This window comes from Pleurodeles waltl, chromosome 8, assembly GCF_031143425.1.
Source record: "Pleurodeles waltl isolate 20211129_DDA chromosome 8, aPleWal1.hap1.20221129, whole genome shotgun sequence".
Taxonomy (NCBI): Eukaryota; Metazoa; Chordata; class Amphibia; order Caudata; family Salamandridae; genus Pleurodeles; species Pleurodeles waltl.
The window spans coordinates 181,050,578-181,077,531 of NC_090447.1; the positions used below are offsets into that span (position 1 = coordinate 181,050,578).

The 26,954-nt window shown below is 44.8% G+C and overlaps 1 protein-coding gene across 1 annotated transcript in view; it reads right to left on the bottom strand.

Moving 5' to 3' along the window:
* The window catches only part of URB1 (URB1 ribosome biogenesis homolog), a 683,114-nt gene that overhangs the window by 409,578 nt on the left and 246,582 nt on the right, over nt 1-26,954 (bottom strand). Inside the window, exons 15-17 of the mRNA XM_069204026.1 lie at nt 22,252-22,362; nt 20,056-20,172; nt 10,951-11,089 (exon numbers count right to left, since the gene is read on the bottom strand). Of these exons, the coding sequence (XP_069060127.1) occupies nt 10,951-11,089; nt 20,056-20,172; nt 22,252-22,362 (367 nt within the window). The remainder of the gene's footprint in view (nt 1-10,950; nt 11,090-20,055; nt 20,173-22,251; nt 22,363-26,954) is intronic.

Genomic DNA, 26,954 nt, shown 5'->3' on the forward strand with positions numbered 1-26,954 from the left:
ATCTTTTTCTCGGATCTGGACCCCCTTGACTTACTGTTTGCTCCCTAGCGCTTCGATGCTACAGCCTGAATGCGCTTTATAAATACAACAATACAATACAATAGAATACAATCGAATATAATAATTTTGATGTGTCCAGATAGTGTTTTGGGGCATTTCCTGTCACGAGCACTAGGTCTACCCACACAAGTGAGGTACTATTTTTATCCGGAGACTTGGGGGAACGCTGGGTGGAAGGAAATTTGTGGCTCCTCTCAGATTCCAGAATTTTCTGTCAACGAAATGAGAGGAAAAAGTGTTTTGTTGGCAAGGTTTTGATGTTTGCAAAGAATTCTGGGTAACAGAACCTGGTGAGAGCCCCACAAGTCACTCCATCTTGGATTCCCCTAGGTGTCTAGTTTTAAAAAATGCGCAGATTTGGTAGGTTTCCCTAGGTGCCAGCTGAGCTAGAGGCCAAAATCTACAGCTAGGCACTTTGCAAAAAACACGGCAGATTTCAATGTAAAAATGTGATGTGTTCATGTTGCATTTCCTACCACGAGCATTAGGCTTACCCACACAAGTGAGGTACCATTTTTATCAGGAGTCTTGGGGAAACACAGAATAGCAAAACAAGTGCTATTGCCCCTTGTCTTTCTCTACATGTTTTCCTTCCAAATGTAAGACAGTGTGTAAAAAAGACGTCTATTTGAGAAATGCCCTGTAATTCACATGCTAGTATGGGCACCCCGGAATTCAAAGATGTGCAAATAACCACTGCTTCTCAACACGTTCTCTTGTGCCATTTTAGAAAAAATAAGGTTTTCTTGATACCTATTTTTCACTCTTTATATTTCAGCAAAAGAATTGCTGTATACCCGGTATAGAATGAAAACCCATTGCAAGGTGCAGCTCATTTATGGGCTCTGGGTACCTAGGAATCTTGATGAACCTACAAGCCCTATATATCCCCACAACCAGAAGAGTCCAGCAGACATAACAGTATATTCTTTCAAAAATCTGACATTGCAGGAAACAGTTAGAGTAAAAAGTGAAGAAAAATTGCTGTTTTTTCACCTCTATTTCAATATATTTTCATTTAAGCTGTTATTTTCTGTAGCACAACTTGTAGGATCTACACAAATTACCCCTTGCTGAATTCAGAATTAGGTCTACTTTTCAGAAATGTTAGCTTTCCGGGATCCAGCATTGGTTTCACAACCATTTCTGTCACTAACTGGAAGGAGGCTGAAAGCACAAAAAAATGTAAAAACGGGGTATGTCCCAGGAAAATGCCAAACTTGTGTTGAAAAATTGGGTTTCCTGATTCAAGTCTGCCTGGTCCTGAAAGCTGGGAAGATGGTGATTTTAGCACCACAGACCCTTTGTTGATGCCATTTTCGGTGGAAAAAACACAAGCCTTCTTCTGCAGCCCTTTTTTCCCTTTATTTAAAAACAAAAATGAAATTTTCGCTGTATTTTTGCTAATTTCTTAGTCTCCTTCAGGGGAATCCCCAAACTCTGGGTACCTCTAGAATCCCTAGGATGTTGGAAAAAAAGGATGCAAATTCGGCGGGGGTAGCTTATGTGGACAAAAAGTTATGATGACGTAAGCACGAACTGCCCCAAACAGCCAAAAAAGGCTTGACACCTGAGGGGGAAAAGGCCTGGCAGCAAAGGGGTAACATTTTGGGGTGTTGGAAAATGATTTGGTGGTCTAGAAAAAGATGAAAAATTGCTTCCTTCTAGTTTAGATCCCCACTGCCCTTGTGTCCTGCTTGCTTCATAATAATAATAATAATAATAATAATAATAATGGATTTATACAGCGCTGCTGCTACTCCACAAGTGTCTCGCCACTAAACAGTAAAATCTAGCCCAAATGAATGAAAAAAACTAACAGGCAGACCCAAACAGCCAGGTTTTTAGATTTTGTTTTAAAAAGTGAAATGTACCCTATGGCCCAGAAAGTTAGTGGAAGGGCATTCCACTCCTTAGCTGCCAAATTGGAATAAAAACTCTCACCCCATTTTTCCTTCTAAATTGACGGATAATCACCAGCATGAAATTGGAAGACCAAAGTGACCTAGTTTGTTGATACGGGGTGAACGTGTTTAACAGGTATTGAGGGCCATTACGATAAAAAGCTCTATGATTAAGAACTAGGCCTTTAAACCCGACACGTTATTTCACAGGCAGCCCGTGTAGATGTTTTAGAACTGGCTGAATGTGAGCTTTCCTGGGGAGATGCAGCAAAAGCCGAGCAGAAGCAGTTTGCACAAGCTGCGGTCTCCTTAGGAGGTAAGCTGACAACCCCTAATAGAGTGAGTTGGCATAATCCAACCTAGAAGTTATCAAATCCCGGATCACTGGTTTTTGCTGCCTGAGGGGGAGCAAATACAAGCTTTTCTTAGTATCACAGTTATCAAATTTCACTCCAGATTGCAAACTACTGTGTGGGGAGGGGAATATCCTGAAGCCTATCCCAGATGGGTGCTGGAGTTACACTGGATCCATTGAAAGACAGTGGTCATACAAACCTTACAATTACTGAAAGCACTGGGTGTTTTTTGGTCGGACGTAAAGAGCATTTGTGTATCATCAGATTACAAGATGATTTGTATGGCAAACGATTCCACCATCGAGGGGGGTCATGTACACATTGAACAGCGTAGGGCTTAATGTGCCTGAGGCACTCCGAAACACAGTGTCTTGGGATCTGAGACAAACCGGGCCATCCAAACTGGTTGAGATCTCTCTTCCAAAAAAGAACACAAGCCATGTCAGTGCAAGACCACCCACACCAAGGAGACGCTGTAGAAGAATGGAGTGTGAGACCATATCAAAAGTTGCAAAAAGATCCAAAAGAACCAGAGCAACCTGTCTCCTCTCAACCACTGTAAGCTTGATCCCGTCTGCTACCTCAAGCAAGGTGGTGTCAGTGCTGAAGCTAGGATGGAAACCCAACAGAGGGGAAGAGTAACTTATTCTTCTCTAAGAAGGCACATATTTGATTTTGTCAAGCTTCTCCATTACCTTGGCAAAGGCTGGAAGCACAGATTGGGCTGTGATTGTAAAGGATAGATTTATCCACCATTTCTTTAGTAGTGGAATTAACTTTGCTTATTTCCAACCACTGGGCACTGTGGCTAGATGGACTGACTGGTTTAGGAGCCGATTTCGGATAGGACTGATGGTATTGCATTGATGGCATCACAGTTATAGACCAAAATATGAGGGGGCAGATTCCAATTGCCATTGTTTCCTGATATGTTGGAAGCTTACTGTCTGTTTGGTTTCTTAAAAGCAAGAAACACACAGGACATTGCACCATATGAACTTACCTTTGGTAATGCCTTTCGTGGCCAAGACTATCTAACTGCAGATTCCTTACCTTAGAATATTCAACAGGCATCAGAATGGACTTGGAAAATTTTGAGCAGTACCTCTGTGTGTCTGCTCTTGAGCAGACATGCGTGGTGCCTATAGAGGCGCCAAACCAGTGGGCCAGCATCAGTTTCTTTTGTGATACATTTCACACTCACAGGCGCGAAGCCACATCAGAATGGTGACCAGGGTGCTGACACTAAGGAGGACCTTCCAGATGAAGCAGTGCAGGTCGCAGAGCAGAGTGGGAGGGAGGGAGGGTTGGTAAGAAACCTGCAGTAGATACCACAAAGATGTTACCAAAGGTGCGCAACTTGATTTTCTGGAAAACGCTTCTAACCGGAGAGTTCTTATCTTAGACTAGATACCACAGCAATAACTTCGCCGGGGGTGGGACTGCAAATTGTCTTAAACCAGATAGGCCTGCAGGACCAAGTGCCTAACATGCTGCTCTCCCCCGACCCATTTGTGAACATAGGGAGTGACACCCATGTAGCTGCCTGACAGAGGTCAAGTATAGGCAAGCTGTATGCCAATGCAACAGTTGCAGCCTTGGCTCCAGTGGAATGAGTCCTCAAACTTTCTGGAGGATGCTTCTTGGCCAATGCACAGCAGATTTTGTAGCAGAGTACAATTCATCGAGAGATTTTCCTCTTCTGAACAGCCAGATCTATCTTTGCTGCAGTGAATCCAATGAAAAGCTGATGGTCGAGTCAGTATTTCTTTGAACAATTAATACAGAAACTAAGGGCCCTCTTTGGATCCATACGAAGGAGCCTGTCCTTGTTAGTGGGGTGAGGTGGGAGCAAAGAACGACAGAAGGGTGATTGTCCGACCAATGTGAAATGGGGGCCCCATCTTAGACAGAAAGGATAGCTTGAAGCTGACTCACCCTCTGGGGCAATGTAATAAATACAAAAAACTGTCTTAAAAGTCAAAAGCATGCGCAATTATGCATGGCTTCGAAGGAAGAACACATCAGTTAGGTCGAAACCAAATTCCAGTCCCACTAGGGCATTATAAAGAGAGAAGGCAGAAACATGTGCTGCAAACCTTTTAAGAAATGAGCCACAACAGGTGACCTAAATGATGGGGGGGGGGCAGATGGGGGGCTGATCCAGCAACCACTGAAATGCCAATGTAGCTGGCAAATATTCCTTAATGCCCAGGACAAGGCCTTGCTAGGTGAACAAATAACACAAACAGTAACACCTCAGTCAGTTTGGCATGAAGTGGGTCTGAACACCAAGCTACAAACGTGTTGCAATGACAGGCATCAACAGATTTCATCGAGGGATGTCTGGCTGCCTGAATAATGTCCTTGGGAGGACGCTGAACAGTTGCAGTTCAATCTCAAAGCATGAAGATGGAGCATGAGCAGGATGGGATGCAGCGCACCCCCAAGGGGCAGCCTGGTCAGAGGACAGAAGCTCATGCCCAGGCATTCTGGATAACCTACTCTCCATGTTCAATCTGGAGCCACTAGGGTGACTTGGGCCTGGTCGGTACTTATCTTTTTGAGGAAGCAAGGGTGGTATTTTCCACTCCATACGGAATGAGCCTCTGAACGAGAGACGCTTTGGAAACTCCAATGTTCAAAAGTGCTGAAATTGTGCATTCTTGGCAGTGGCGAATAGACTGAGCCAAGGTTCTCCCCATTCATGGAAGAGACCTTGCACTATTCTCTGGGTGTAAAAGCCATTGGTGGCCTGCAAGGTATCAACGGCTCAGTTTGTCTGACCTCGTGTTTAGAAATGCCAGGTGTTGTACAACCAAGAAGATGCCTTTACCTTCCAGCCATGTCCAGAAGTGCAAGGCCTCCTGGCACATGGGCCACAGACCCAACCTCACCCTTACTTGTTGTTGTACCACATGGTGGTGGTGTTGTCTATGAACATCTGCATCAGCCTATCTTTGACAGATAGTATGAAGGTTTTCAGTGTGAAACTGATGGTGTGCAACTCCAACAGGTTGATGTAGAGCTCAGTTTCTGCCAGAGACTAGAGTCCTCTGATCTCTACCTCTCATGTAACAGAAGTGAGGAAAGGGTCACCACTGTCAGCTCTGGGAGGGGAAGGGAGAGGGTCTCCCGCTGACAAGAACGCAATTCAGTAGCCACCACTGAAGATCTCTTGCAGTCTTTTCCAAAATTTGGATGCAATTGGAGAGATTTCCCTGGTGCTGCATCTACTGGGCTTTCAGATCTCATTGTAGAACCTGCATGTGCATTCTGGCATGCTTTACCAGCATGATGGAAGAGGCCATCAGACCTAGCAGCCTAAGTCTGTTTCACCAGAATCCAGAACAGAGGCTGAAACATCGGGATCATAGCCATGTACTGGACTCTTCACTCTGGAGGGTGGTTGCAAAACTGCACCATGTCCACAATCGCGCCAATGAAAAGATGCATTTGAGAAAGATTCAGATCCGGCGTTGGCATGTTGATAGTGACCCCAAACAAATGAAGGTTGACTGTAGTCTGGAGGTGGGTATTTTTTCAAGCAGTCGCCTCTGCTTGTCCTCATATGCCCACTCTCCAGCTTCCACCCTCGGCATGCGACTGCACAGGCTTTTTTATGTTTGATACATGACAGTATGTGTGCTCCTACCCTATGACTTGGTGCCACTGATGGTGCAATGATATTGCTGTGGTGCCAGTTGAGGGAGAGGCTGGCCTGGAGGCTCCAGTCCCCCGTCCTCAGAAAGCGGCTTGTGCCTCTGCTTCCAGAAACAGGGAGTAACGGACTGGAAAACTTGCAAAGGTGAAACACTCACTCCTGTCAACACCTCTTCTTTCCACGTGAGTCAAAGGCATATAAAAATGCACAAACGCGGTCTCCACACTTGTTTTTTTGGTCTTTGCTTGTCGTTGATGCTTGACCCGCTGTTATCTTGCTTCAGTTTCGCTTGTCTACTGCGCCCAAGTTGCTTTTTTTTTTTTTTTTTTTGCAATGGAATTATTGCCCTAAAGTGCTGATAAGTGCGCACACGGCAGCTGTACAGATCTCTGCGTGCAGCACTGGACTCCTACTCACACAGAGACGCAGATAAGCAGGAGTCGGAAGCCGTGATCCTCACGCAGCAGTGCTTTATTCGCACTGCATTCTGGACTTAAATCGGGAACGTCATGCTGCATGTACAAAGATCCCGTTTCTAGTTTGGACTCATCTGCCCTTCCCCCGATTTGCATAGTTGTAACAGGGCGAGTTCACATACATGTGCACATTAAAATAAAATCGACATGTAGTCTCTAATCAGATATATATGCACTGTAGAGTACATACATATATGCTTGTGTTCAATTCTGAATGTGGATTTGCCTTTCAGTTCTATTCGTATGGACCCTGGTAATCATAAATCAAGCAGCACCACCCCCACACCCTTTTTTTTTGTTTTTTTGTTCCACCTACCGGAATCTTTTGAGAAGGAACTGAATTTCCAGCATTCCAGAAAGATTGGCACTTAGTGGGCTTGGGGGGAGAGATTCAGAAGGGCGGGGTTGCTGGCACCTGGCCTGTACATTGACTGCAATTACTCTCCGAGCAAAAGGGGTGGGGTCAGCTTTTACAAAAGATGTATAGAGACCAGCAGAGCATGGTGGCCTGGGTAGATAACACCGGATGTGCTCAATAGTGGGACAAAACAAATATCTAGTAAATAGATTACCGGGCGTTTTATCTGCTCTCCACCCTTAACGGCACCTCCGCAATCAGTAAAATCCAAAAAGGGCCCTGCACTCTCTTACTTAATGCCCTAATGTAAACAATATAGGTTACCAATAAGGTTTGGACCCCTTTTGAGGATGACGTCAATATATGACGTGAAATTGAAATGTAGGTAACCCCATATGAAAGATGGTTAAATCATTACTTGCTTTTCACGGTTCAAATCTGGAATAATACATCCAATCTATTCGTAACATCCAGTGGGAGTTTATTTTGAATTAAAAAAGAATGAGGATTCATGTGAGATTCAAGGAAGATGAACAAGCGCCAAAGAAGCAAACGCCGACATGTGTTTCGCCCCCTAGTGGTAGTTGTACCTGGGGCTTTCTCAAACATTAAATTCAGAAACAATCATTCTCCCCAAACCTTGATAACAACGCCAATAGTGAAATAAGAGACAAGTCAGTTGTTATATGCACTCTTTGATTGGCCTGATTTCCTATTATACATGAACAACTTCATTTATTGAATCAAACACAGGAGAATGGTTTGCACAACGCACACCCTGAAGTCATGCACTGTGAGGTTCTCTTACATACAATAATGAAGAAAAAGAATGGAACGTGAAATAAAACAGTTGCCTAGGATCACACAATTTGGTCAAGCGCGGAAACTAGGATTCATTTAATGTCAGGTTTTCTGGTTTCACATTGTTGGATTCAACTACTAGATCTACATGCTTTACTGCCCCCTGCACCCACCATAATGGCACAACCCCACCCCACCCAGAGGCCCCTCCTCCCTTTGATCGTCACTCTGCTAGCATCAATGCGGCCCTCGGTCACACAACAGACCAAACTTTGTGGCCCTGGGAAACTGTTTGCGAGTACCCATGCTATAGGGCAATCAGGCAGTGCCCGATACGCTGGTCTGACAGGTCAGACTATGAGCTTTTTTTTGTCTATTTGTGAGCCTGTTTTATGGTATGCCCCACTGGCCTTTATTGGTGATTTCCCCGATATTAAAACAAATTTTGCCTGCAGCAAGCTCATATCCATAAGTCTTCCATACCTTGTAGTACACCTAAACCGTGTGTCTTAACAAGTTCAAAACTGCCCCAATTTTCAAACATGGTCCCTTTTGTAGCTATCTGCTTGACTAATGTGGGCCAATTTTATTTTGGTGCCTGGGCCTATTTTCTATTCCAGCCCTACCTTGGAGGCTGACCTGGTCAGTAATCAGTAATATTGATCAGTACTGTGCTGACACAGTAGCATTCCATCTCAGTGACTCAGCAAGTTAAATGCCCACCTCTGACAACTGTTGTGAACAGCAGGTCGTGACGGAAAAATGACGACAGTTATGGTGGTCTGTTGCAAAAACAACTGTGATTTAAAGTGTTCATGAACAGTAAAAGCACTCTACGAAAACAAGTTATCTGCATATACATTAACAGTCAAAAGGCTGCCTGTGGGTCATTACAAAAGTGCCATGTATCTTACTGTCGCTGTTCCTTCAACTGTCTGAAAGGCCAGGGTTCAACACTGTCACAAACTACACCTCCAAGATCTAACCAGAAAGCGCTCTAACCAAATGCATGCATATTTTGTTAGAATGTTTTAGTGCTGTAACCCACCAATCAAATAGATCCTGTTTGACCAATGGTAGTGACAAAAATACCTAGGAATGACAAGTTACATGTGGTGCACACTGCTATGGGATTAAAGTGGGTTACTCTAGCCAGTGCTTTTCAGCCAGCTCCCTTATTCTTTTCAGACTTTCAAATTTCTAATTTTCCTGTGAAAGGTGTAGCTCTGGAAGTTGACTGAGAAAACGTATGTGGCAGGAAGTTACACTCAGTCACTAAAATGGTAACGTTAATTTGAAAATCCTTATTCATAAGATGGAAAGAAAACCTGCGCTGGGTGCTTAACGACACTTTTTTTTTTTTTTTTACTGTCCCATGCCCTTCTCCCACCCGCCCTTCTGTTGCCCACACTGAACCGATAGGCTTGCCCATAGGCGAGACTTATTGGCTTTGCCAATGCTTGTCATCATCGCGTATACATTTCTCGGGCATTAATTTCTAATGTCCTAATGATGATCCTATGATTCGAAACTTCGCCGACTTCAGCACCTTAACCCTGCTGTAATGTTTACAGTAATATAAATAAGGGCAGATGTGCTGTTCTGAATTTAGGATTAAAATAGTTTTTGACCTCTGTCACATATAAGTGCCTGAGTCTCCTTGTTAATGTAACTGTAGTTTGTGTTTTCACCCATCTATTAAATGATATTGTTGAATAAAAACATTTTAAATCCGTCTATTGGACAACATATATGAGCATAATTGTTTTCCCATTATATTATTATTACATTTTGTGATGAGACCACTGTTCCTTTATAACACTACGCAACCCTGGGCCGTCAAAATCCATGGGTTTCCCTTGTTCTTTATATGGTGCTTTCAACAGCCATTCATCGAGGTAGGGGGAAGACAGGGACCCGATAAGCAGTAACCATCGCCAGCACTTCTGTTAACTCCTAAGGGGAACTAGTGATGCCAAAGGAGAGAACAGCAAACTGGAAATGCTCCTGGACCACCGTCAAACTCAGGTAATGTCTGTGAACCTGCAAGACGGGGGAAATGAAAATAAGCATCCTGCAGGTCCAACACTGTAATCCAGTCTCCAGGATCCAGGACAGACCGGAGCTGGACAAGAGAGCATCTTGGACCTGTCTTTTCTCAGAAAGGCTTTGAGAGGGTGTAGGTCTGGAATAGGGAAGAGGTCTCTGTCCTTTTCAGCACAAGAAAGTAGCAGTAGCAGCCATGACCTACTTCTATGGTCTGAAACATCTCCATTGATTTCTTGGCCCAAAGAGTCTGCGCTCCTCCGGTAATACAGACAGGTGGTTCTCCGAGAGGCAGTGTACAGGCAGGGGCATGGAGGGTGGAGTTTCAAAGAATGGAAGGGCATAACCCCGACAAACGATCTCTAGCACCCACTTGTCTGAGGTGGCAGTTTGCCATTCTGAAAAAACGTGCCAGATTCTGCCACCTGGTGTTGCATCAAGGAGGGCATGTTAAAGAGGTTTGCAAAGTTATTCTTGGCTCCTGTATTGAGGGCACTTAATATAAGGCAATTTGGAGCAGCACTGTTTGAATTGTAATAAGTTCCTTCTGAATTTGTTTTTCGGTGGATACGTTTACTCAGGCAGCAGTAAGGCTAAGAAATAGGGTGTGATCATGATACGTATATAGGATTATGGAACCTATTCTAATTGTGTATCTACTGTATGTTATCATATTTATATGTAAGTCTTTTTTTGGCTCTGAGCTGATTAAAAAATTGTCTGACTCGTTCACTGACCCTGACAGGAGGGAATAGCAACTCGTGCATACATTGAAGAGACGTGCAGCTAGTCCTGCACACAGAGCTCTATTAAACTCCACTAGAAGCAGTTTCATATTGAACACATAGAGCTTTATTAAACGCCACTAGAAGCAGTTTCATATTGGGCTGACATCAGATCAGAGTGTATCAGATATGAGATTGTGTCCTTCATGACCTACATTTGTGACAACTACATAGTGAAAACGTATTTCAAGTGTGAATGATTGTAACTTTAAATCCTTATTTGACAATCTAAAAAAGCCTTATGAACATTTTTATCACATGAAAAGAAAAAAAATGACTTTATTAAATGAACAATAAATGTCATGTTTTGCCAGTTACATACTCAGTCATTTTTTAACCCTCAAGCTAGATCACAAGAACACTACATATGATTCATCAAAATACAAATAGCACCAAGACTGTGTGACTTCTATTAGACAAAGGCAATTTGGCAAACAGCACGTGTTATACCTTCATTTAGAAAACAGGCAGTGAGTACTAGTGCATGAAAGCATACATACCATCGATATGAGAGATGGGCACACTGACACTATCCGAGTCACGCTGGTTCACATTGACCTGAAGCACGCTGGCTTCCTGGACAGCATCTGCTGCCTTATCAGTATATGGGTGGGGGTTCGACATCAATTTAATTAAAATCTGTCCACGGAAGAAAGAAACAGAAACAGAGACAATTAGTAAGTTATCCTGCCCCAAAACCAAAGGTTTATCTCACTTTACGGTTTAAATGCTTGTCTTTGTTACATAGTCATTTTCCCAAATGAAAAGTTACATGCTTGCCAATTCTCGATCACACTTTTGTTATATTTTCAATCATTATGTATAACACCTGGATGGATGCACATTCATTCATTTTTTCAAACAGGCACTAGCTCCGACACAGGCACTAGGTAATGCGTGCTGCACTAGAACAATGCCCAACTTTTAGCTCTGAAAGAACTGTTGGTGGTGTTTGTCATTCTAGGAATCTTTAGATTTTCTTCAAAACCTGGATTAACTCAAGGGTATGATGCTGAACAGGTTGCACTATTTATTTAATCAGCAAAAAAAAAAAAAAGTAAATTGTGATGGAGTGTTTTCTAGTTCAGGAACGGGATGATTGATCTGCAGGGTTTTTCATGTGTGCGTGTTTGTGTGTGTTGGATGGAGTGACTGCAGGGGGGCATTAGGTGGGTACCCGAGGGTACAGGGTGAGGTAGCAGGTGTTGCTGGCGAGGCACGACAGCAGCGTTGGGAGTGGCGATCGGAGTCCTGGGCACTAGGGTGGGGTATCAGCAGGGGAGTGGAGGGTGGCAGGAGGACATGGCTCCCTGGCAGGAGCAAACGGGCTCGCCTTCGGTGCACCTGCGGCGCGAATCCTCTCCTCGGCCGCAATTAAGAACAAAACAAAAAAGAATGAGTGAGGAAAGCACAAAAGTGTGGAAAGGAAATGGGAAAAGCACAGAAAAACGACACAGAATGAATGCACACGGAAAAGTGCTAGAGAATAAGTGGAAAAAGCACAGAAAAGTTCCACAGAAAGAATTAAAGCACAGAAAAGTGCTAGGGAAAGACTGAAAAGGGTACAGAAAACGAGTATAGAATAAATAAGTGCACAGAAAAGTGCACGAGACTGAATGAAAAAAGCCCAGTAAAGTGGCAAAGGATGTCAAAGGGCTAAGAGGAAGTCGAACAGCAAGAGAGATCAGGATAAAGGAGACAGAGTGGAAGACTGAGGAAGAGGGGAGTTTTAGACGTGAAGCCCCGAGAGGGAGAGGGCTAAACCCTACGTTTAAGTGATGTGGAGAGGGAGCTGGGACAAGATCTTGCTGCTAATGGGTCTGTGCTCCTTGAGTGAAAACGACAGTGTCCTGTACCCTCCAGAGAATCCCTAACCTGCTCTCAACATGGAACACAACCCCCAGGCCACAAGCCTTGTCAGGCTTAAAGAGATCTCATCAGCCTAGGGTCAGAGAAAGGGTGCAGAGTGACAAGGCCAAGCTGCAGTGTGATAACTGAAGGCAAACCCTGTTCTTCTTAGAGGGATTCATGCTCAAAGCCTGATGGCCACAGCCTCCCAAATGCTGCAAGCTCTTTTGAGAACCAGGACGTTCACACCTGGCAGACATGGTTTGATTGGCTTTTTTCCTCATCATATCTTTTTTCAAAATTAGACTTAGCGGCTAAATGAACCTTTTAGCGATAGCGGCCCATGTGTTGGTTTTTTACCTAAATTCTGATAATAAAGGGGCACTTCAGCAGAGGAGACTATGCTGGGATAGGAGAGAAGAGTCCAAGAAAACTCTGATAGCACAAAACAAGGCGAGGGCACTCAGGATAAAGTATACATTGGATTAGAAAACATGAGTAGGAGAGTGTAAAATAAAGACAGATCTGCCAACAGAACAAAGACACTGAAAAGCAGATAGAGCGACATCAGCTCTATCAGATACCTTAGGTAGAATCAAGAGAGATGAGCGTCACAGTGCAGACTTACATACACTTTCATCTAAGACACTAACAGAGCACAATGCTTTACCTGCATAACAATCAGTTTAGAGTCCAGCTATAACAAGGGTTACCATTTCTTACTTCCCCCACACCCATGAGGAGAAGGAAACATTGTTTCACTCCATTTAAGCTCTAACCTAACACAGAAACTCTTCAGAGTGAACCCACTTCTGCCAAGCAGCAGGCATTCATGCTTAGGAAGAACGTATCAACCTACCATGGTACCATCTTCTGGCCTCTCCGTTCAAAACCACAACCCACCATGTGAAATGACTTACTCTACTGACTCACATCTACACAAACATACTCACGACTCTGGTTAGTGACTAAAGCCTCAGACCATTTGGAAAATCATCACAGGACTAACAAATGGGATGCTGATGGCCAATTGTAATATGGGAGAAACAACACAGTACTCAAAAAGCAAACATCACCTACAAGAGAAGCCCAGGAAAAGAAGTTGGGTTCGCTATAACAGTGTAGGAAACTGCCCCTTTTAGCATGGTTACCCGCCAACACATGTTGCCTGATATTGAGGCTGACTTGACTGAGAGTGTACTGGGATCCTGCTAACCAGACCCCAGCACCAGTGCTCTTTCCCCTCTCAGGGTGCCATGCCTACAAACCTCTGCCTGTGGCATAAGTAAGTCACCCCTCTAGCAGGCCTTACATCCCTAAGGCAGGGTGCACTATGCCACAGGCGAGAGCATAGCTGCTTGAACAATATTCCCCTACAGTGTCTAAGTCCATTCTGAGATATTGTAAGTGCAGTGTGGCCATATAAAGTATATGGGCTGGGAGTTAGTCATTACGAACTCCACAGCTCCATAATGGCTTTACTGAAGTCTGGGAAGTTTGGTATCAAACTTCCCAGCACAATAAGCCCAAACTGATGCCAGTGTTGGATTTATTGAAAAACGCACCCAGAAAGCATTTTAATGCCCCCTGTAATTTAGCCAAATGTCTAGTGCGGGACTGACTGGTCTGTGCCTGCCTGCCACTTCCAGACGAGTTTCTGACCACAAAGGGGTGGGGGGGGAGAGCCTTTGTGCTCTTGTGGCCAGAAGAAAAGCCTGCACTGGGTGGAGGTGCTTCACACCTCCCACCAGCAGGAACTATAACACCTGGTGGTGAGCCTGAAAAGCTCAGGCCACTTGCTACAGTGCCACAGGGCACTCAAGCTAGTGGAGATGCCCACCCCCAGACAAAGCCCCATTTTTGGTGGCAAGTCTGGTGTGAAAATTAGGGAAAACAAGGAGGAGTGACCCCCTCAGCGAGGTCCACCCCTAAGGTGACCAAAGCTGAAGTGACCCTCTCCTTGGAAAGTCGTCCATCTTGTTTTGGAGGATTTAGCCCAACAGGAATAGGGATGTAACCCGATCCCAAAGGGAGGGAGCACAAGGAGGGTGTAGCCACCCTCAAGGACAGTGGCCATTGGCTACTGCCCTGTGACCCTAACACACTCCAAAATTCAGTATTTAGGGGTGACCCTGAACCCAGGATGTCAGATGATTGACGACCTAACAAGAAGAAGGACTGTTGACCTGAAAACCCCGCAGAGAAGAAGGAAGATGACAACTGCTTTGGCCCCAGCCCTACCGGCCTGTCTCCTGATTCAAAGACCCTGCAACAGCGATGTATCCTGCGGGTCCAGCAACCTCTGCCGACTCAGAGGACTTCCCTGCAACTCCAAAGGATCAAGAAACTCCCGTGGACAGCGGCCATGTCTAAAGCAACAAGAAGAAACCATCTTTAAAGGGACTCTCATCTGACTCCAAAAGCGTGAGTCCCTATCAATGTGCACCCGATGCTCCCGGCCCTTGTCCAGAGAAACCAACGCCGCACAGTGACTTCCCAGGCGACTATGACAACCTGTCTACCCTGAGCCAACCTCTCTGCACCCAACGCCTGCAGTGGGAATCCCGAGGACTCCCCCCTGACCGCGACTGCCCAGTAACAAAAACCTGATGCCTGGAAGAAGCACTGCACCCGCAGGCTCCAGGCCAGTGAAGAACCAACCACTGATGCAGTAGTGACCAGCAGACAGCCCTCCTCACCCTTGCCCAGTCAGTGGCTGGCCCGAGAAGCACCCCTGTGCCCTGCCTGCATCATTTGAGTGACCCCCGGGTCCCTCCATTGATCTCTATCACAAACCTCGGCCGCCCCTGTGCCGCTGAGGGTGTATTTTGTGTGCCTACTTGGGACTCCCCTAGTGCTCTACAAAACCCTCCTGGTCTGCTCCCCGAGGACACAGGTACTTACCTGCTAGCAGACTGGAACTGGAGCACCCTAGTCTCCATAGGCGCCTATGTTATTTGGGCCCCTCTTTGACCTATGCACCTGACCGGCCGGTGTTGCTGGTGCTGGGTGTTTGGGGTTGACTTGAACCCCCAATGGTGGGCTGCCTATGCCCAAGAGACTGAACTTGTAAGTGGTTTACTTACCTCAAAAACTAACCAGTACTTACCTCCCCCAGGAACTGTTCAATTTTGCACTGTCCACTTTTAAAATAGCTTATTGCCATTTTCTGCCAAACTGTGTACATTACTGTTTTGATTCAAAGTTCTATCTATACCTATGCAAAGTAACTTACAATGAATGTACTTACCTGCAATTTGAATCTTGTAGTTCTAAAATAAATTAAGAAAAGTATATTTTCTATATAAAAACCTACTGGCCTGGAGTTAAGTCATTGTTCTCATTTATTGTCTGTGTGTGTATAACAAATGCTTAACACTACCCTCTGATATGCCTAACTGCTCGACCACACTACCACAAAAGAGCATTAGTATTATCTATTATTGCCTCTGTCAAGCCTCTTGGGGAACCCCTGGATTCTGTGCACACTATCTCTCACTTTGAGATAGTATATACTGAGCCAGATTTGTATAATCAGGGATGGTGGTGAGGGTATTACTGTGTGCGTCAGTAATTTCAGGCACAATTCTGGTCACAGGAAGCTAGCCAGTACAGTAATTTCCCGTTCTTTTCCCCCCATTCATAAATCCTGGCTGTTTTAGTGCACCAGAGTTGTTTGGCAACTTCCATGGAGTGGAGACTTATGTCCTTATGGATGAGACTCAGTTGCGAGATAACGCCCTGGGGAACACCACCATTCTAAGCTCCAGCTGGAGGGCACGCATCTCAAGTTAGGTGATGTGGAGAGAGCGGTCTCGTTCCTTGATCCGTCCCTGGGCATATCCCCTCATGGCTGCTTAGCTGGCTGCCCATAAGGTGCCGACTATAGGGACAGAACCTTCATTATTATGGAAGCAAGTCTGGAGTTCGGTGGCAGGCAGTAAGGCTCCACATTTAGCGCAAACCGTTCTGTGAGGAGCCAAGGTAGTGGAGGAGGAGGAGGTGGGGCATGATCTGATATCCCGCAGGAGAGAATTTAGGCCTGGGAAACAGCTCGACAGTTAGGAGGCAACATTTAGATAGTACCAATACACGAATGTGTGCGCTGCTGAAGTGTGTGTGTGTGTGTGTGCTGCTGCTGAAGCGTGTGTGTGTGTGTATATATGTGTGCTCGAATTGACGCCTCTGGGGGTTCCATATCCACCATACATTACAGATGCCCAGGGTGGTGGCCCAGTAGGTGAGGCAGCGAGCCCCTAATCATCTAGCTGTTGTGGGGGATCCGAGGGAGTCCACCTCTGGGTTGGGAACCGCATTAAAGTCTCCATCTATAGCGGTAAGGCCCTGTGGGAGGACCAGAATGGCTTTGGAGAAATTGTGCAGGAAGGCATCAAGAGCTGCTGTGGGAGCATTAATGCTCAATAGGTCAATGGTGTGGCTCTCCAGCACTCCAGTTAGTGCAAGGAAACAACCCTGTGAATCCCGCACCTCACGAGTTACAGTTAGTGGGAAGGAGGGTCTCAGTGAGACTGTCCCTGCCCAGAATCCAAAGGAGCAACCTGGGTGGAAGACCCTATTGTAACCTTTGCACACCAGCAATGGACAGTGGAGGCCCAGGAGATGGGTCTCTTGGAGCAATAGTACCTCAGGAAGATATCTGTGAGTGAAGTTCAGGACTAAGGTTTGCTTCACACGTTCAAGAAGAACGTTAACATTCTAAGACATAATTTGGAAGGGGGCCATCACTGAGGCGAAGGGGCCTTGCTATGATCAGGGTAGGGAGTAGGAGCTCCCCTTAGGCGTAGGGCTCGACCTGTGTGCCTGTCATGTTGGGAGTAGGTTTGACTCAGTGCAAAGCATGTAAATCACGTTGAGAGTGTGTGTCCGTGTGCACTGGAACAAAAACAGACAAACCTTAGAGTAGAGCAAAACATATACTAAAAGTAAGAAAACATCACAATGATTCCCCACCCCACCAACTCCCACCCCATACTTCAAACACAGAAGCAGCTGTCACCCTGAAGAAAAAAAAAAAATGTGAGTTAACCTGTGATCCAGGGACCCCTGGGGGTCCATGAAGACTCCTCAGGGGGTCAGCGACTGCATAGAAAATTAAATAATATTAACAGGTTAGATACCCAGCTTTCAGTAATGACTCAGTGGGGGGTTCCCCGGATTCCAATAATGATTTAGTGGGGGTCCCCTGGTTCCAGTAATGATAAAGTGGAGGTCCACAGAAGTCAAAAGATTGGCAACCACTGCAATAGCCAATAAGACAGAGTTTAAAGGTTCGTGCCATGATGCCATTTCACCACTTAAGGGTGATGATTCGTCCTCAGATGGCCGACTGAGAAAGGTCTGTGTCCACTGGGCCCTCGGAAGACAGCGGCGGACAAGTGAATACAGAGCCTTTGTGGTCCTGACAGCGTTCTCCTGCTCCCAAGATGCAGGAAGACTGCGGCAGCGACAGAATGTGGCCCCCTCATTTAGGGCGGCCGTAAAGAGGTTTTGGAGTGGCTGGTGCGGCGCCTTCTCCACAAGTGAGTACGATATCCCTGTGGTTTAGGCACTGTGACACTGCAGTCAAGTCCATGCACTGTTGATTTTCAAGCTAGATTTTCTGTTTGAGCCCAGAGTGGTCATTCTTCCTTGAGCCACAACCAGGCGGATGTTGGTGTGTCGAAGAAATGGGTTTTAATCGTATAGATTACTCAGAGTCTGGCAGGGAATAGAAGGTGGTGTTGGAGACCCATCTTACTCTGAGTTATTTTTTTGACCTCCAGGTATGATCGACATTGCTGCTGGATTTCCCAGGCGTAGTCAGGGAAGATGAAGCCTATAGCATCCCCACAGCAGAGATCCATTCACGAGCAGTCCTCCCTAAGTATGGTGTCTCCGTCTCTGAAATTAAGGATGCAGACGATCAAGGGTCTAGGAGATGCTCACGCGGTAGGTTTGGGGCTCAGAGCCCGATGGACCCTTTCCACTATGAACTATGCTGACTGTTGGGTCGAAGGCATCCATGATTTGATCTATATTCCAAGGACGTCTGCAACTTGTTGAGCCTCTGTACCCTCGTGGATGCCAATCACTCTAACATTATTGTGCCGGGAGCAATTCTCTGCGTCTTCGGCATGCCAATGCAGCTCCTTTGTATGTTTAAAGACACTTGGGATTTGAGGGTGGTAACGTCATCCTCCACAGTGGAGATTCAAGACTCAGCCTCTGCAATCTCAGAGATAGCTTTTTTGGAGATCCAGTCGGAGCAGTACAACATCCTTCCAGAATTCCCCAATCATGGCTTCCACTGCACTTTGGGAGGTCTGAATAGCTTGAAGGATCGTGGCAAGGTCAAATTCAGAAGGAGAGGATCCCTCTCCACTTGAATCCCCCGTCTGCCCCGCCGGGGGCCCAGTGGTGTACTGGTTCATTTTTGTTAGGGAGGTCGGTGGACGGGTGTGTTTATCCTTACCCATGGTCGTTGTTTAGCACAGTTGTTGATCTTTTCTGGTGGTGGAGGCACAACCTGCTTGCCATGAGCTCCCAATTGCAAGAGAAGTTCATCTCTAAGCCACCTCACACGTTCCATGGGCTCGGGGACCTAATCCAAGCAACATCCTCCACTATGTGGAGCAATCTCAGTATGGCAAATGGGAGCATCGCCCCACTCATTTTCCACCCGGACGAGGCCGCCAGAGCACCAGGAGGCCCCCACCTCCCTTCCTCCAAGGGGCAAGTCTCTGGTCCATCCCAACAAAACCCCAGGAGGGCAAGCCGCGGTGGGAAGCAGCCCACAGGGGGGCGCAGCAGGCAAATATCCCCGGATAGTCATCAAAGGCCTCCAGAGTCGGACCCTCGAGACAGACGTGAAGGACGCGGCCATTAGCAAGGGACTGCCATGCCTGGAACAGCTGCACTGCAGAGCTCAGAAAAGGAAGGCCAGCTCCGGCTCTGATTTGCAGTGTAGGGTAGCCACGGTGAGGGGCTCAGGGCATCAGGAGGCAATCAGGGGGAAAAATCTATGTTGGCTGATTGTACTGGATTCCAGCGGATGACTGAGGGGTCCGGAGCACTCAAAGTTCGACCACTATCTTGGAGCTCAAACCACACCCCCTTTCTTTCCCTTCTACTTCCTTACAAAGGTTTTGGGAATGGCAGAACTGGCCACGTTGTTTAACTCTAAATCTTATCTGGTCATCCATGACACAGGTGAAGGGAAATACCGGCTATGAAAATTGGTACTCCTCATGGTGCTCTCATTTTCAATGCTCCAAGTGCAACCACTGACGAAGAAGCAATTAATGACAGCTTCACTGCCAGGGACATCAATCACCTCCTAACATCGATGGGAAGGTTGAGAGAGGCAACCTTAAGGGGATACCAATGAAATGAGAGATTACATTCTACAAAAACATTGTATTTATAAACCATGTATAGGTCATTGAAGGTTTATGTACTTAGATGTCACCTTCAAGATTGGCTGAAACAATTATTATAAAATCTCAACCTCCTGTCTTCCCAAGAACAACTACCAGCACAACGTGTCCTAATAATTCTGAGTACTGCATTAATTATGCTCATAGATCATCTGCTGTTCAATTAAATATACAACCATAATATGGCAGTATCATTGCTCTGCTCACGGGTGCATGTTTTCAGGTTAATCAATATTGCAACAAAAAAAAAAGGGTTACTGTGTATAATTTACATCTATTCTGAAATGGTTCTGTTTTAAGTAGTTAAAAGCATACATTCACCTTTTCCAAGAAATTAATCACAGGTTCCTTATGGGTGTCTTCAATCTTATCCAAATGTTCCAGCCACAAATTCAGTTCCTTCCATGTGTAATCAAACACTCCACTATCACGTAAAATCTGTGAAGGAAATAAAACCGGTCACAAAAATCATATTTCATTTTTATTTTTAAAGGGTAAATCAAAGAAAACAAGTAAATGGTTCTAAAATATGTTTCCTTTCCATTTTAATTTTAGTAAGATCTTCAAGAATATTACTAGAAATAGCAGTGACATTTAAGGAGTAAAAAGTACTTCAAAGTGTATGTTTGAAGGAGAATATAGATCAAGTTTTTAATTGTTGAGGCATATATGAACAAAATAAATTTAAGTTGCAGATCTAAAAAACATAAAAATAAAAGTTAAAACAATCCCAAAATGGCAACTTCTGACACTTGACACCAAGGAGCATAGAAGGTGAAAGACAATGACTCCTAAATGAAACCATTTATCAAAGCCAAAGTTTACATTTATAACTCATTAGAATTGCCGGAGCATTTCAAACAATTATTATATATAGATATAAGGATCCACTCTGTTTAGATTACAAATCCCCAAATTAATACATTTTGGTGCACCTCAATATTTAGCTCCAGTGATGAAACAGGTTCAAATTGGGCAATCCTGAATCCTAGCAGAGCTCAAATGATAGAAAGAGTAAAGTTTAACATAGGCCCGCCCTATAATCCACCATTTTTAATAATTACCATGCCATCCACCAGCACATACTGAACCCCAAACTGCATAACCCTCCCAGTTCATTGTGTCTCCAAATGAAAAATATCACTTTGTCTCAAAGCAATACAGTTCCCTGTGTGACAGATCCATCCGTCAACCAAGGGACATCTTCACTCTGGGTCTCAGATCGACAAGCTCTTTATGTCTCCATACTGTACACATTATTTCATGATTCACACTTTCTAGGTCCCTATCAAGATCTTCCCATGAACTGCCTCACTCAAAGCTCCCAATTTTTGTAAGCGTATCAATTCATCTATGTTTTCCATTTCTTTGGTCTTTTTGCATTTCCAATCTTTTTTTACTCTCACATAGCCCTACGATTTTCTACATAGCCTTAAAACAAATACCTGTATCATACTTTCTGTATATCCAATCACCTGACACACCTTCTGTGTCTCATGTTTTTCTGCCTCTTTACCATCTGCCCTTTCCTCCCTGTCGAAGATCACCACATGCTCCCTGTTTCTGATCATTCCTATATCTCCTTTGTCCAGAGATACCAAAGCACTCTACAATCCTGTAACTTACTGAAAAAGTCACAGAAATGTTGTGACATTCAAAAGAATGATTAACATACATTTTAATAAAGGTACAATAAACATCATTATCACGCACAAAGAATATGGCTTGTCTACAATACGGCAATATACGGTTTACATCACAATTTCACAACTCCTTAAACATTCTGATGTTTACAAACATCTACAGTTATTAAACATGCCTCACAGTGGTCTCAATTTTCACAGTGGGAAAAAAAAACATTCAAATGGTGAGGACTGCTTTGTAAGCCCATGCTCAGTGGGTGCTTGCTCAGCAGAAAAGAAGCAGCTAAAGGCTTTGCATTCCTATTTATTACTGTGCACTCCTAATTGGTGAAGTCACCATTGAGTTTCAACCTCTGCAGCTGAATAGGCTTCTGCATTTCTCTCCTTGCTAAAATGTTGACAATGAGTTCACAGGTAAGATTACAAAAAGCTTTCTCTGGACAGATATAAATAATGAAAACTGTCGCTAATGTCTCTGGTCAATGCTTGCAAAGTCATCCACCAAATTAGCAACTGGTCACGAAGGACTAAAAATAGTCTATGCTAAACCCTCCTGTTTGACAGAAACAAGAAAACACCTGACCACGTTTCAAAACAGATGGTTTTCAGTTCACTATTTTTTGAAAGCTCGGCTTTTTCTCCCGGAATTACTGTGTGGACTTACTTGCTCTCTCTGCAAAGACCGTCACAGTTCTTCCATCAAAATTACACATTATCCACCTAGACTAAGTTCCAAATCCTAATGCAACCCTACTCTTGTTACTCTGTATGTGCTTGTAATGGTGTTGATCTGCTGTGACCAGATTTCATGGAGAATCTCCAAGACACAGCACAACATACAAAATGAACAAATACAACGACGGGAAAAGCTCACCTTAACAATCAGCAATTTTGTTGATGTTTTCAGTTGTGGATGATTACTGGTGACAAACATTTTCAAAAGCAAACTGAATACCGATTTTTCCCCACAAACTTTCTTTGCATCCTGCAATAGAAACAACTTGAACATCTTAGAATATTCGCAGGAGCCCAGTAAGGTCCAAAGTGCCATAACCTGGCGGGTCCGCGGGGGAATATAACGAAATATAAAATACTTGTTCGAATGCACAATTAATGGATAAAGCAACTGAAAAAGTAAAACATTTTACATGAGCAGTGAAGACAAAGTGCATTGTGCAGGTACCTCTGACAGAATTTTTTACGTGTTCTTATTTAGAGTTTAGCATCCTTATGACCAAGCAAATCCAAATAAACACACGTTTCATTCTATGTAACTGCAGAAAAACACATTACAATTGACAGCAGACCGATAGCAAGAGGATCAAGATTTAATAAATCAAATCAAGTTAGCATAAGAGGGTGGATTGCACTGCACTAGTATAATACATTTTTCTGGGTCAGTAAAGAAGAGAAATGGGTGGGCCTTTTGCAATCCTTGTGTACAGTCCAGGTCTTCAGCCAAAAGTCAGGCTTTAACCAAACGCACACAAAGGAAGACAATTACTTCTTAAGAGCCACTGAGTCTCACACTGTTTATAGTAGGTTGAGAGCAAAGCTTCCCATGAGTGACAAAATGAAATGATGTCATTGATAATATCACTTTAAACACAACACAAATAAAGCGACGTACTTAAAAAAGAAATGTAAGTCAAGTAATAACAACTTCAGTTAATTGAATATCACCAAGATGAAGAAAGCTCAACACAACTGATGGCATACGTTTGCCATGTCCTGAGGTGTCACTTAAGAAGAATGTCAAATGATGAACAAGATAAACCCAAACATGAAGTTCATTGGATAGACGGTGAATAGTTTGAAAGTGGGACTCTGCTAGTTTCAGACTTAAAGACAGAGTTAAGGGAGGCTGGTAAAGGGACTTCTGCCTAAAAATAATTTGTGACCCACCCACTGCCCTCTATTAGGAAGGTGGGTGATGAAGGTCTTTCCAATGGCAAAGCTTCCACCAGCTCTGCCAGTTGCCAGCTCGTGCAGGCAATGTAAATGCCACCATTGTACGCATTGTCAAACTAGTCACCAAACTCTGGCTAGCCCATCCACCATCATTTTTGGATTACATGTGACAACAAAGTCTTTCCAACAACTTTTGGAAAAAAACACGGAAAAATACAGGCTTCCAAAACCTAACCTACGAAAATGTCAAACTGACTTTAATTCCTAAAACATTTTCTTGCACTCTACTCAAAATTGGGTTAATTTATTATTCCAACTCCAGCCTTAATATACTTTGGGCTAAGGGATTGATTGTGAGAATAGGTTAAGGTCAGGTTTTTGTAGGCAATATTTCTGTAATGGTGACAGTTTGGTAATATGTATTTCATAGTCTCAGTTTTTACTCATTATGTTTTTAAAAGTTCATAGTTCATATAAGGTGGCACAAAATTCAATTAGCAGATAAGTACATTTGCTAGTATGTATCCAACACAAATATCAATACCACTTTGTTCCAAATTGCTAAGTTATACGTTTTTTTAAATAAATAGCAATAATCTGTTTTAAAAGTTGACAGTGCAATTTTCAGAAACAGTCCTGGGGGGGGGGGAAGAACATTTAGCACAGTTTCGAGATAAGTACAAGACCTATCGTTTCAGTCTCTGGGGGTTAGGATGTCCACAGGTTGGGGTTCAAGTTAACCCCAAACACCCACCACCAGCAACACGGGGCCGGTCGGGTACAGAGGTCAAAGATGAGGTCAATTTAACATGGGTTCCTATGGAGACTGGGGGGGGCACTCGGAATCATGCCTGCCTGCAAGTAAGTACCAGTGTCTTCGGAGGGCACCCCTGGCGAGTTTAGAGGAGCACCAGGGGTGCCACATGTCAGCACCAAACACACCCTCAGCCTCGTGGGGGCGGACAGGTGCAGGATGCAAATAGCGTCGGGCTCCCAATGCTTTCCTATAGGGGGATCCCGGGGTCACAGATGCTGCAGCCTAGATCCAGGGGGTCGGATCCTGAAAACCAGAGGCTGGACAAGGAGGGTTGCCTGCTTGACACTGCTGCACTGGAGATCGGATTCCCCAAGGCCTGGGGGCTGCGGGTGCAGTTTACCTTTTGGCAACAGGTATCTTCATCCGGTTCTGTCATGGTCAAGGGGGTCCTCCGGATTCAGGCGTCGTCGTGTTGGACAGGAGGGGTCAAATCAAGCGTGGGCCCTTGCTCAGAATCACCTGGGGACCAGCTCAAGTCGGTTGGGCCATCTGAATTCTGGAGTCGGGTGCAGAGTGGGCAAGACTTGTGGATCGAGTGTTCTTGGTCCTCTGTGATGCAGGTAGTCCTCTGGAGGCTTTTCAGAGGTCATTGGTCCTGCAGGATGAGTTACCTTCTTTTAGCAGGGCTTTAGAAGCTGGAGACAGGCCGGCAGGGCTGGGGCCAAGCCAGTTTGTCTCTTCAGTCTTCTCTGCTGGGGGACAGCTTGGCATTCTTTCTTCTTGTGAGGTTGCCAGGAATCTCATGAGCTGCGTTCAGGGAGGCCCTTAAATCCTGGATTTAGGGGCAATACAGGGGGCAGGGGGGCAAAGGCTACTGTCCCAGAGGGTGACTACACCCTTCTGGGGAGGGGGACACAGACCTAACCCTATTGCTCCCTGTCCTCCAACTCAAGATGGAGGATTCTGCAGAGAGGGGGGGTCACTTCAGCTCTGGACACCATAGAGGTGGTCCCAGCTGAAGTGATCACTTGTTTTTCCAAAGTTTCCAGCTGAACTTGCCAACAAAAGTGGGGCTTTGTCCAGGGGCAGGCATCTCCACTAGCTGCAGTGCCTGGGGTATTGAAACAGGAGGCCTGAGCATTTGAGGCTCACTGCCAAGTGTTACAGTTCTTGCAGGGGGGAGGTGTGAACAACCTCCACCCAGTGCAGGCTTTGTTTCTGGCCTCAGAGAGCACAAAGACTCTCACCCCATGGGGTCAGAAATGTGTCTCTTAGTGGCAGGCTGGCACAGACCAGTCAGTCCAGCACTAAAGGATTGGGTAAAATACAGGGGGCATCTCAAGATGCCCTCTGGGTGCATTTTTCAATAAATCCAACACTGGCATCAGTGTGGATTTATTGTGCTAAGAAGTTTGACACCAAACTTCCCAGACTTCAGTGAAGCCATTATGGAGCTGTGCAGGTCGTAATGACAAACTCCCAGCTCAAATACTCCGTATCGCCACACTGCACTTACAATGTCTAAGAATGGACTTAGACACTGAAGAGGCATATTGCTCATGCAACTATGCCCTGACCTCTGGGATAGTGCACCCTGCCTTAGGGCTGTAAGGCCTGCTAAAGGGGTGACTTACATATGCCACAGGTAGTGATTTGTGGGCATGGCACCCTGAGGGGGACGTCATGTCGACTTTACCTTTTTCACCCCACCAGCACACACAAGCTGCATTGGCAGTGTGCATGTGTTTGGTGAGAGGTCCCTTAGGGTGGGAACAATATATGTTGCAGCCTTTGTGGTCACAGAGCCCTTGGTACCACTTAGCTGTGGGCCAGAGGTGTGCCAAATGTGGAACAATGGTACAGTTTTTAGGGAAAGAACACTGTTGATGGGGCCTGGATAGCAGGATCCCAGCACACACTTAGTCAAGTTGGCATCAGATGTCAGGCAAAAGTGGAGGGTAAAGCAAACAAGGGTCCTTTTTCCTACAGTGGAAAATAAATGAAGCATAACAAAGTTTCTGACCTATCAGTGTAGTTTTGCTGCTTGACGAATGTTCTCGATTTGCACGCTGAACGTTGTTCCACTATCTAGTGGTTGGGTTTGGAACTGTCTCCAAATTTTTTTGCCCTTCCTCAATTTTTGTGTTTTGTTATTGGGCATCTACATACCTCCATTTGATGTCATTTGTGGAGCTGTCATATTTCCTCCGTAAGTTCACACCTTTGGTTGCCATCTTCAGATTCTTTCCCCCCCCCCCTTCCTTTCATCTTCTTGGCATAGGTGGTTGGGCTGCTTGTGAATCCAAAAAATTCTCCATAAGAAACTTTATGTTTTGCAGTGTGAATCTTTTCTGGATTCACACGCTGTTCATTGACTTAGTAGTGGTTTGTTATCATTGAGGTGGTTGGATTGAAGATGAAAACTGATTACTAAACAGATGTTGTAAAACTTTTTGTCCCACTTCTGCTTCTTTATCCATTTGTACATCTATGCAGTAGTGTCTTGTGAATGTATGTACCGATGACCACTTTGCTGCCATACAAATGTCTTTTAAGGTGCATTTGCTAGAAAAGCAATAGTTGCTCCTTTCTTCCTTGTGGAGTGACTTCTTGGTGCTGACTGTAATGGTTTCCCTGCATTCTTGTGACGCAATTGAATTGTTTGTGCTATCCATCTTGCTATTGAATTTATGGTTACTTGTCTTCCTAGAAAACTGTTTGCAAACAAAACAGAGTTGTTTCGTTTTCCTATATGGCTTTGTCTTTTCAATGTAAAACATTACTGCCTGGCTTGAATCTAGTGTGTGCAATGCTCTTTCATTAAGATTATTTGGGTTTGAAAGAAACTTGGTATTTGTATACTTTGGTTTATGTGGAATTATGAAATCACCTTTGGCAAGAACTGAGGA